The 12,044-nt window shown below is 41.8% G+C and overlaps 1 protein-coding gene across 1 annotated transcript in view; it reads right to left on the reverse strand.

Moving 5' to 3' along the window:
* The window catches only part of SLCO2A1 (solute carrier organic anion transporter family member 2A1), a 39,545-nt gene that overhangs the window by 12,675 nt on the left and 14,826 nt on the right, over positions 1-12,044 (reverse strand). The window contains exons 2-7 of the mRNA XM_075269031.1: positions 6,624-6,761; positions 6,326-6,488; positions 4,894-5,121; positions 4,715-4,813; positions 4,370-4,503; positions 2,976-3,057 (exon numbers count right to left, since the gene is read on the reverse strand). Of these exons, the coding sequence (XP_075125132.1) occupies positions 2,976-3,057; positions 4,370-4,503; positions 4,715-4,813; positions 4,894-5,121; positions 6,326-6,488; positions 6,624-6,761 (844 nt within the window). The remainder of the gene's footprint in view (positions 1-2,975; positions 3,058-4,369; positions 4,504-4,714; positions 4,814-4,893; positions 5,122-6,325; positions 6,489-6,623; positions 6,762-12,044) is intronic.

A 12,044-nucleotide genomic window follows, 5' to 3' on the forward strand; every position in this document is an offset into this window, starting at 1 on the left:
AATCTCTTCAACGTTCTGAGTAAACCTTGTCAGAGCCGCGGCCAAACTATAAACCTTACCTGAAATCTAAACACCTCCTAATTCCTTCATCTTGGCAGTGACTTTACACTTATACTTTCTACTGGATCTAAATGGATATATGACATAAAGAAGTTCTGAAGGGCTTTCTGGGGGGTATATAAATATAGCTCATATATCAGAGCAATAAAAATATTTTCTGTATACAGATCTAAAGCACCATGCAAAAGTTTGAGTTGGGTGTGAAAAAAGTAAAGGAAGAATTCTTCCAAAAAATAGACGTGTTAATAGTTTCAACAACATAAAGATAAATCTAAATGGCATAATAATTGGTTTGACTTTCCATTGCCTTTGTAGAGGATGTCAGCTTGTGTAACCTGCATTTCGTTGAGACATGTGGTCACAACCACTATTTTAGATTTCAGACCTGGGCTGGCCATGTGGTCTTTTACAGCTCACGACCCCCCTCGGCCCTCAGGGGAATGTGACTTCTCTCCAGTTTTTTATCCAATAGACATGCATCAGGACTATTGTTACAACCTCTCCACCAATCATGTTATGCTAATTATCCTAGCCAAACCTGTTCCTGTGTATACACTGTATTATATGCTGCTTCATTGTAATCATTAAAGTAGTACAACCATATACACCAAAGCTGAGTGTATTGTGTGTATTCCTAGCATATGCTACCATGTCTTTAACAATTTGGACTTCAATACGCTGATACTTAGAGCGAATTGCGCTCACACCTTCAAGACAGTATCAGTTCTTCTAGGTACACTTGCAGACAGAATTTCAGTAGGGAGATTGTACTAAACATCTTGCAGAACTAAGCCCAGATCTTCTGTGGATGTAGGCTTGCCCCAATCCTTCTGTCTCTTCATGTAATCCTAGAAAGACTGGATGATGTTGAGATCAGGACTTTGTCAGCCATATCATCAATTTTAGGATTCCTCCTCCAAAGGGTGATCACACCAAATTAGATTTATCTTTGAGGGATCCACCTAACAAAAGTGGACTGTCCAAATCAGATCTGCCCTTCTACCTGCAGAAGTAACTTGGCTGATCTGAGGATGATTATTTATTACAGGGTGTGGAATAGAGATTTTGGCCAAAAATGCTTTCAACTGACCATTATCTTCACTTTATGACCAGCTAATCTCTGAGGCATTTAGTTATCACTCTCTATACCTACACATAAAATGTGAACTATTACTACAATTAGGGAACTTTTTCTTGGTGTTAGCAGTAAACACGCAATGTGAAATTATTGCATGTGGGAAGTTTTTTTATGTCCTTAAAGGGGTTGTCTCCTATAGAAAACCAATTAGAAATTCCCTTTGAGGGCATTCTGAGTATAAAGGGTTAAGTTTCTCATTTCACGAACTAGCAAGAACAAAGACTGGCTTCAAAGATTGTTGCCCGCTCATGAGAAACTTAAAGAGGACCTTTCATGAGTTGGGGCACAGGCAGTTCTATATACTGCCGATTTGTGCCCCGGGTAAAGAGCTTTTGGTCCCGGTACCGTAGCTCTTTACAGTCAGAAGGGCGTTCCTGACAGTCTGTCAAGAACATCCTTCTTCAAAGCAGCGCCTATCGCGCTGTACAGTGTGAGCGAGGAGGACGCCCCCTCCCCTAATGATAATACTCGTCTATGGGTGAGCATTGTAAGCAGAGGGAGCCTTCCTCCCTGCTCACACTGTACAGTGCGATAGGCACTTCTGTGGGGGGAAGGACGTTCCTGACAGACTGTCAGGAACGCCCTTCTGACTGTAAAGAGCTACAGTACCGGGACCGATAGCTCTTTACCCGGGGCACAGATTGGGAAAGCCTATAGTGCGCCGAATTCAGCGCACTGTCGGCTTTCCAGCAGTATATAGAACTGCCTGTGCCCAAATCAGTGAAAGGTCCTCTTTAAAGATTGGTGCATTCAATGGTCATGTCGTAATACTTCATTCCTCCTGTAGAGGCGTTGTAAGCAAGTTAGACACTTGCTGTCAGGTTTCCTATAGACTACAGTTTAGGCCCAACTTATTTTCAAGGGATCTTTATTTTATTTTTTTTAGAAAACAGATGGCCCAAAGTGGACAACCCCTTCAAAATCAGGTCTTCTTGTAAAAGTAAAATTATTGACTAGACCAGGGGTAGGGAATAGAGATGAGCGAGTACTGTTCGGATCAGCCGATCCGAACAGCACACTCCATAGAAATGAATAGATGCACCTGGTACTTCGGCTTTGACGGCGGCCGGCCGCTTAACCCCCCGCGTGCCGGCTACGTCCATTCATTTCTATGCGAGCGTGCTGTTCGGATCGGCTGATCTGAACAGTACTCGCTCATCTCTAGTAGGGAACGTACGGCTCTCCAGCTGTTGCAAAACTACAATTCCCAGCATGCATACTTGTTCTGCTGTTCTTGGAACTCCCATGGAAGTGAATGGAGCATGCTGGGAGTTGTGGTTTCACAGCAGCTGGAGAGCCGAAGGTTCCCTATCCCTGGACTAGACGATAGATCCCAACAATTGCCATAAAATTCCTATAGTATTTTGTAATAGAAAATGAATCCAAATGTCGCGTGTATTAACTGTATGTGTATGTTGGCCTACACTTAGTAAGTGTCTACACCATTTTTCAGTGTAAATTACAACAAAAAAAAAAATCTTGAAAGTGTGCCAAAAATGTGCAGCGAAACTTCTCTTTATCACTCGCCAAGACTGAAAAGAGATATGAAAAGTGTCCATAGTCTCTAAGGATAGTTTAGGCAGCATTATGTGCTTTGCATTTACCTTCTTAGTCATGAGATTCATGTCATTGTTAGTCACTGAACTCTACTTCAAGGACAAAAATTCACAGTGTAAGCAATGGACAGGATTATTTTTATGCACTTGAGGAATGAAATGTGCTCAGCCCTTCCTGTGATATGGCTAGCTGTGGTGTCCCTGTGGTGCAGTCTCCTTACTTTTAATAAAACCGGATAGAGAACCTTCTTCGCCGGTTGAATCCGGAACCTTTCTCAGAACGTTCTCCTCTGTATTTGATTTCTGCCACAAAAAAAATAAAGAAGTCTTTGTAAGAGGTAATCTGTGGACACCAATGGTTGCACAATGTCATGTAATCTCCAAACATTAACAGTAGGTCAGGCCAAACTAACAATGACGCCAATGGTCAGAAGGTCACATTGTGGCAAACTTAATTTGCAACATTTCTTCTGTGCTAGATCTGTCCTGGCCAAAAGTAAGGGATGAGGATGGGAGAAGGAAATATTTCGGAGTGACAAGGTCAGCTCTGATTCCATGAATGGCCACCGAACGGGAGCATATAGTGCTTAAAGGGGTCGCCCCATCCATTTCATATGGGTAACCTATCCTCATGATAGGCCTTCAATATCGAAAAACTGAACAACCCCTTTAATCATCACCAATCTAATTATTAATGAGTCCAACCTACACAAAAACGGTTGTAAGCAGCTTCATGGTTAGGGATTTCATGGCTGAGGAAACAGCTATCATCGAGCCCAAATATCAGCTAGAATAATGTAACATACACCGCTGTTGTACTCTGGGGCAATAGAAATGAGTTTTCAGGAGTGATGAATAACTCTCTACCACCTGGTTTCCCCATCTGCTTTGGCAGAGGTCATGAGAACATTTCCTACAAGAACATGTATTGCTAACTATGAAGTTTTCTAGAAGAGAATAATCTTTTGGGGCTGTTTTTAATATAGTAGAATGGGACCCTTACTGCCTTTAAAATCATATAGTGACTTTCTAAGGAATTGTATGCTTCCAACTTTGTGGCCACTGTGTGGGTATTGGGTATGACCATGTCTGATGGGCAAAGTAAAGTCGATGAATTTCATTGGACTGTACAGAGTCCTGATTCCACTTTGAACATCTTTGGGATAATGGGTGCAAGGTTGGGATTCATGATCCAATATACTTCAGTCTTACTATTGCATCTGTATCTGAATTGGCAAATATACCCATAGCCATACAGCTAAAATCAGAAAAGAGTAACGAAGGTCTTGTGGGCCCCAATGCAATCTTTTGTCCAGGCCCCCCTACCTCATCCCTACAGCAAATTCTTGATAGTGATGGTTTCGGGTGCTAAGGAGTTTAATCCACCTTAGTGTGGTCAGGGTAATCTGTGGGTCTCCTTGGTTTATGGGCCAGATGGAAGCTGCAATCTCAATACCGATGCCAGTGCTTATGGGCCCCCTAAGGCTCCTGGGCCCCACTGTGACTGCACCCCCTCAAGTTACACCCCTGGTCCTAAAATCTTACTTAATCAATTTGTCAATCCTAAAAATCCCATTTCAGAAATGGCCAGTCTAGAAAATGTTCATATTTTTACCTTGTTTGTTGTCATATGTTTTGGAAAGAAAAAATAAGGGATAGATGTGATCACAAGGCACCCAGATGCTATGAGAAGACCAAGCCACCAAGCCCCTATCCAACGAGGGTCACGTGGGTTAATGTGAATTTCACCTGAAAACATAAAAATAACATTTGGTTTAGATAATATTGACCTGACCTGACATAAAATGAATGTATTCAGGATATGAGATCACAACAGTTTGAGATATATGTTATATGCGTATGCTCAAATGTTTCCATATTTCTTTAGAAATCTGTTCATCTACTTAACAGACATACCAAATTTACTGGTATAGACTGTATGCTCTTCATTTCTACTCACCAGGGTCAACTCTTCCAAAGTCGACAAACATTGTCAAGACCACAGACCCCACAAGGTACCCAAAAGCTGGTCCAAACACCGATATTGCAAACAGAATGGCTGTAGGCAAACAGAGAGAAAGATTAGCCAATGTATGCACAAAGAAAATCACAATAATTCTACTTCTATCAATGGCTTACCAATATATAAAGGCGAATTGTTTGGTTCTGCAAAGTCATCAATATAGGAGATGCCAAAAGGTTGTATCGGAACGGTGCCAATCCCAGCCAGTAGTTGTCCTACGACCATGATCGCCCACATGTTGCCCGACTGAATGTTCTTTGTTGGAGATGTTTGTTGACCTGGTATCTTTGTACAAGCTGAAGTCCTATTTTCTTGTGTGCACAGTTCATGCTGAGTCTTATTTCCTGTCCAGTAAAACCACATATCAAATTAACAAAAATTTGGGGTGCCCCTATAGTTTATTGGTATTCACCTATTAGCTATTTCACTCAATTCTCCCATGTATATGCACTCCCAATGAATAGGGGGAGACAAACTACTGCCAAACATCTCTGGGATTGGAAACAAAAGATCGGGCATGTTTAAATCCACCATGCCTGATCCTTTGTTTCGTCTTGGCATCTGTTGTCAGGACACCTTTACACGTATTACATTTTTTCTATAAGGGAGAGATGGAAAATACCGACAATAGATTGTTTGTCTTCTTCTGGATCAACGCTACACTAAATTGAACTAGAAGGATTTTGTTAATTTTTTTTGGTCCCAATCCATTTTATTGAATTATTTTTATATTAAAAATACACATTTAAATCAACTTATAATAATACAAATGACAATGTATAGAGATGATCAAATGGTGAAATATTCGAGATTCGTTTCGAGTACAGCCTCAATATTCGACTACTCGATTGAATATCGAATCCCATAATAGTCTATGTGAAAAAATGCTTGTTTCAGGGGAAACCACTATTCGACTAAAGGAGAGTCACCAAGTCTACGAATAGCAGGAGGAGAGTGTTTAGGAGGAGTGCTGTGCAGTTAAAGCGCACAGACCCCATTGTAGTCTATGGGTCTGTGCGCTTTAACTGCACAGCGCTTGCAGTTGCGCTGATAAAAAGTAAACTCCCTCGTAACATCAAGCTGCCAGCTCTCCCAGCTAGCAAAGACGAGCCTGCGGCAAATCAACGCTGGTTCTGCAGCAGGCTTGTCCTTGCTAATCGGAAGAGAGCTGGCAGCTTGCTGTTACGAGGGAGCTGACTTTTCTCATAGGAATGAATTGACCAGCGTTGATTGGCCAGTGTACAGCATTCGGCCAATCAACACTGGTTCTGCTGGAGGCTCGTCTGTGAGGAGGCGGAGTCTAAAATCGGACCACAATGGAGCCTGCTGCAGAACCAGCGTTGATTTGCCGAATGCTATACACTGTATAGCATTCGTCCAATCAACGCTGGTTCTGAATTGAATATTTACTGCGAATAGCTAGTAGTATTCGATCGAGTACAAATATTTCGAATACCGCAGTATTCGATCGAATACCTACTCGATCGAATACCACTCGCTCATCTCTAACAATGTACAAACTTAACCTTCTTCTGAAGATAAACGTACCATTTTCTAGAGATGTGTACTGATATTTGTCTGAGAGGAAGTGCGGCACTGTCAGTAGAAATATCCCAAGGGCGAGCAGTAATCCCCCAATACCGATAACACGAGGGCGATGGACCCGACATCCAAAGTAGCTTATGAAGATTATCAGCACCGCATTACTGATCTAAAACAGAGAAAGTCACAAGAGAGACGTCACTATATATCCGCTGTCCGGCAAATTCTAAGAAGCAGTTTATACAATTATGTCAATTATGTCAAGAAAGTGAATACATGCTGATTTAACCACTTCAGTACCTACCTCATGGATACTTGAGAGAAGACCAGAAGAAGAGCTGGAAAGTCCAAAGCGTTTCTCAATGGTGGACAGACTGCTCTTAAAGTAAGCGCTGTACAGGAGCTGAGAGAGCTGCAGCAGGGCATGGCAAAATACGAAAACCTAGAAATAAGAAAGGAAAAAAGTTGATATTTTCTATTTTCTCATTGAAAAGAATATTCTTTTTTTTCTCTACATCTATAGTAATGTACAAAAAAGAGAGGAGGCCCCAAAGCAAAAATCAAGATAGAGCCCCATGATGCTTTCCAGTTTGGTTGCTCTGAATTGTAGGTACGGACATTTGTCTCCCACTCCCTTTCCATGATCCTTGATCCATTCCTCATCCCGCGGATCCTCTGCAAAAGGAGTCCTGCTATGTAAAGAAGAGGCCCTAGGCCCTGGGGACTGGGGACGGCATGACAGGGGGGAGGATTAAGGGAACGAAAGGGTTAACCCTAACGGTTGGGAGCGGGAAAATAGGGGGCGGAGTCAGAGGTGACTTAAGGAGGGGGTGGGGCTACTAGGGCTCAGTTCAGCATTGTGAGCAGGTTGAAGTGGCCCACCCTCCCGCCCTTGTTGTTTTTGTTTTAGTTTTGTTGTTAGTCTGGTGTATTTGTTTTGCCTGGGGGGTTTGGGGGTTAGAGGCCTAACAGGCTGTTTTACGGCCTCATCTGTGGTATGGGGCTCCTAGTGGGGTAAGGTTCAAGCCTGGGGTGTCTCCTAGTTGGGCTCAGGTCCCTATGGGGTCTCAGGCTTATGCTTGCAGATTGTTGAGTTCTGCTCGAGGTTGGTGTCCTTGCGCCTGGGCAGATTCGGGGTGGTGCCTATCCCCACGGTGGGATTGGCTGGGGTGTTGTTAGTTTGCACTTAAAAGGGGTTCACTTTGTAAAGGTTTACTCGGGGGGGGGGGGGTATTTATACACCGCCCAGTTGGATGGCGGTGTTGTAATGTTTATATCCAATTAGATGTGTATGTGTCTTATTGGGAAAGGGGGTGGGGGCGTGTTCAAGTGGTAGGTGGTCCCGTTGGTCATATTCACTAGGAGTGAACTATATTCCTCCTCCCCGCGTCAAGCAAAGGGGCTGTGGTCAACCAGGGCTGGGTCTCCTCTCACCAAGGCCCTCATAAGAGCCGCACATTGTGACTCTCTCATATGTCCACCCTTGTATTTATAACATGCAATGCAAGATAATTCTTTGTCTCAATGGATATGATAAAATCCCACCACAAGTGATATTACTAGATCTAGGTGTACTAAAGGATGATGTATTAACCACTTCAGCAGTCTGTGGGACGCTCTAAGTCATCCGAGGACTTGTAGGAGGAAGTGAGTCATGTAGGTTATAGGCCTGCTTCCCTATCACATCAGGGGGTGGTTGATGTAACTGATCCAACACCAGACACGGATGTCTTATTTTATTCTCAGCTCTGTGAATCTCAAGGAGCATAAGTTATATCGGAAGCAAGAGCAAGACGGCAGCTGAATGGCATTGAGCAAACTATAGGGGTGACTCCAGATCTACCCAAGGAAAGCTCCTACTAACCATGTAGAGATCTACAGTTAAAGGGGTTTTCTGACCCTAAACTGAATTTTCACACCTATGGCCTAACCACAGGATAGATCATCAGTATGTCGGGATCCAACAGCCAGCCCCCACACAGATCAGCTGTCCTAAGCAGTCACTGGGTGCAGAGGCATGTGCAGCACCACTCCTATTCTACTAATGGGATTGGCTCCGCAGCCCTGTCCATGCATAGCAGTTGTACCGGGGAATGGCGACACTGTTCCTATTACTTAAATAGGACCAGTGCTGCATGTACTTCCCGTCCACTAGCAGCTTCCGGCACAGCTGTGAATAGGTCATTAGTATGAAAAATAAGTTGGGGGCCAGAAAGCCCCTTTAGGCTTAGGCCCCACCCCTAATTCAATATAAAGAGAAAACGCTGCAATTCTGCCACTAATATTAACATGAAGCATTTTTGAAAAACACCGCTTTTTCCAAATCTTTTTTTTCTGCAATGTTTGGAAATTAACCAGAATCACTTTGCTTGTTCTGTAAATTGCAGAGATTTTTTCCTGCCTTTCCACAGCAGCCAAAAAAGCAGCTTTTCTGCAACAAGGGCCTTAACCTTACAATGTAACAATGGCACTATGTATGGATATAGGATTACCCTCCAGAGTGATATAAGAGTTATGTGATGAACTGTATAAGTCTCATGTTCTCCTTCAAGTTCAAGTAGCATAAGAGGAACCTTAATTTATTCCCTGAGTGGAAGAGAAATCCAATGTGCTGTCCTCCGACCGACACAAGATATAGTGAGAAATCCATCAGTGCAAAAAGTTGGACCCAAAAATGACACCATGTTAGAGATAGAGATTTACTGTAAGTGCAAAGTCCTACAGTTTTTCCATCTCGTTCAGCTCTCTTTCCAGTCTAAATCTAAGTTGACTGCTCTATATTCAGTGCACAGAAATTATAAGACATATATTCCACTACTGTGTACTATATATTACACCTCTGTTTGCTATACAGATATTACGCCACTGTTTGCTATACATACATTACGCTAATGTTTCCCATACATATATTACACTACTGTGCACCATACAAATATTATGCTACTGTTTGCTCTACATCAGTGGTTCTTAACCAGGGTTCGATCGAACCCTAGGCCATATGCACGATTCATTTTGTGTACGAGTAAAAAAAACATATACCTATGTCTTGGATTTGGAAAAAAATCATATTTGATTTATCACTAAAGAAGGGTTCGGTGAATATGAAACTGGTGGGTTCGGTACCTCAAACAAGGCTAAGAACCACTGCTCTACATATATTACGATACTGTGCACCATACATATATTCCACTATAGTGCACCACACATATATTCTACTACAGTGCACCATACAATATTCACCATACAACTATTACACTACAGTGCACCATAAATATATTAAACTACTGTGCACCACACATATATTCCACTACAGTGTATCATACATATATTCCACTACAGTGCACCATACAATATTCACCATACATATATTACACTACAGTGCACCATACATATATTACACTACAGTACACCATACATATATTACACTACAGTGCACTATACATATATTATGCTACTATTAGTCATACATATATTCCACTACAGTGCATCATACATATATTCCACTATAGTGCACCACACATATATTCCACTACAGTGCACCATACAATATTCACCATACATATATTACACTACAGTGCACCATACATACTGTATATTCCACTACGGTGCACCATACATATATTACGCTACTGTTTGCATACATATATTATGCTAAGTGCATCATGATGTAGTCTTTATTATAGATGAAGGGACATTTCAGCATTTAGAGCAGGACAACCTAAAGAACAAGTGAAATCAATGCATCAAACACAATGACAGCCATGAAAATTTTAAAAAAATATATATTATCCCTGCACGCAGTCCCCATCGCGGGGCCTCTCTGGCAGGAGAAGAGTCAGGTCACATGTTGCTATTTGTTCACTATTTCCCCAGCAATAGCAAAAAAATTGTCCATCCGAAACTGGAGAGAGACCTGCCTAGTATACAGCTTGGCAAGCATCAGGGTATTAAACAAATAGATACAAGGCAAAGAATATCCCTGAACAAAATGTTCAGTTTAGTTTCTGATGTTTGTGACCCCTCATGTGTCTTTCCGCTTTCATGACGTTTTGTCAGGAACGTGATGAAGAAACGTTGTGATTGGTGTTGTATATGTAACACTATGACTACACTTTCCTAGTGCCGGATGTGACTTATCCTTGAAATGTCTAATAGACAGATATAGAGGTATTTGGAGCTCCTTCATTAGAAATTGTGTAATGGCTTAAAAAAGTCTAACACCTCCGCAAACTTATTCAACTCCTTCCACCATGTTACAGGGCACATTGCTGTGATACATAATATACCTTTGTTATAGGTGTCACTTTTGGAGATTGGTCAAAAACAACTCTGAAGTCTTATACAGATGAGGTTAGATCTGGGGTTACCCTTCAGCCCGGGAGCAATGCTCTAGTATGATGGCTGACGTCATGGCAGTGGGAGGATCAGGGTTATTCTCATCATCCACAGTGATGGCATATCTCTAGGACATGTCATCCGATGATTGATGGCGGTCCAGCTACTAAATATACGCAGATATGTTCTCTTTAGAGTGTTTATTGTTGTAGGCAATGAGTTCTTTTTGTTCTTGCTCAAACTGTCTACCTTGCAAAAATACCCGAAACAGATTGTACTCACACAGCAGACATCACTCACAGATACTAGATACTCTTAGCAAATATCTGATTTTCATTTTCTCCTTCCGTATGCGCCATTTTAGTGGCTTTCCTGCAGTTCCGGTGCAGAAAAAGTAGGGACACAATGCTAAGCCAACACTGCGGCCACTTTAATCCCAGGATCGGTCACAGCATTATAGCGATAACAGGACAAGCAGAATATAGGACAATGTCAGTACTATGGTCGTACAGTAGGTGGCAGTGTCATTTGGTAAATAAATGTTAAGAAGACATCATCTGCTTCATTATGTATAAGAAGTGATCATTGGAAACGTTATTAACTTTTCTTTGCTTTAGTCTTTTCTAATGCTGACACCCTCCTTTGCAAATTCAATGGAAGGACACCCTGAGAAAATTGTTTGGGACCCCATATATCTGAAGTCCCACACTTCAACATATCTCGCTCTGAATTACTGCCGTTATTCATTCATTCATGACTGACTGCTAAAAAACCGGTTAGCCGCAGACCCCATAGATGGTAGAGGACTTATAGGCGGAATCTTTGGCGGAGTCTCCGACAGAGACACCAACGCAGACGTGAAACTAGGTAAAACTGACATGCTGCAATTTCCAAAAACACTAGGGTTTTGGAAATTACAGTATTTCCGCAATGTGTGGATGGGATCTGTTACATTGGGTCCTGGCCTAAAAGAGATTTTTGGACAGTTTTTCAGACAATGCTAGGCAACCCTTTGTGTGAGGCAAAACTTCTTCCAAAAATGTCTTCAAAAATCTAAAGCAGATTTTTTCGGCCTGACAGTGAACTTACTGCTAGTGATAAACTGGACAAAACTTTTCACGAAATGAATGAAACCAGAAATCTGCAAGAAATGGGTAAAAAATTGGAAAAATCACCTGTGACAGTGGACGTAGCTCACATAATTCACATTTTTCTTGCAAATATTGGAACAGATGGCAGAGAATATGTTCCATGGACGTTATTAGACAATTGATATCCATACATTGACCATTGACGACAATGCTTACTAACAGAATTATTAACTCTTAAGATCTCGATAAAATTTCAACAGAAATGTACTATTTGGGGAATTTATGGTTGTAGGCAATGC

Source organism: Leptodactylus fuscus, chromosome 3 (assembly GCF_031893055.1).
Source record: "Leptodactylus fuscus isolate aLepFus1 chromosome 3, aLepFus1.hap2, whole genome shotgun sequence".
Taxonomy (NCBI): domain Eukaryota; kingdom Metazoa; phylum Chordata; class Amphibia; order Anura; family Leptodactylidae; genus Leptodactylus; species Leptodactylus fuscus.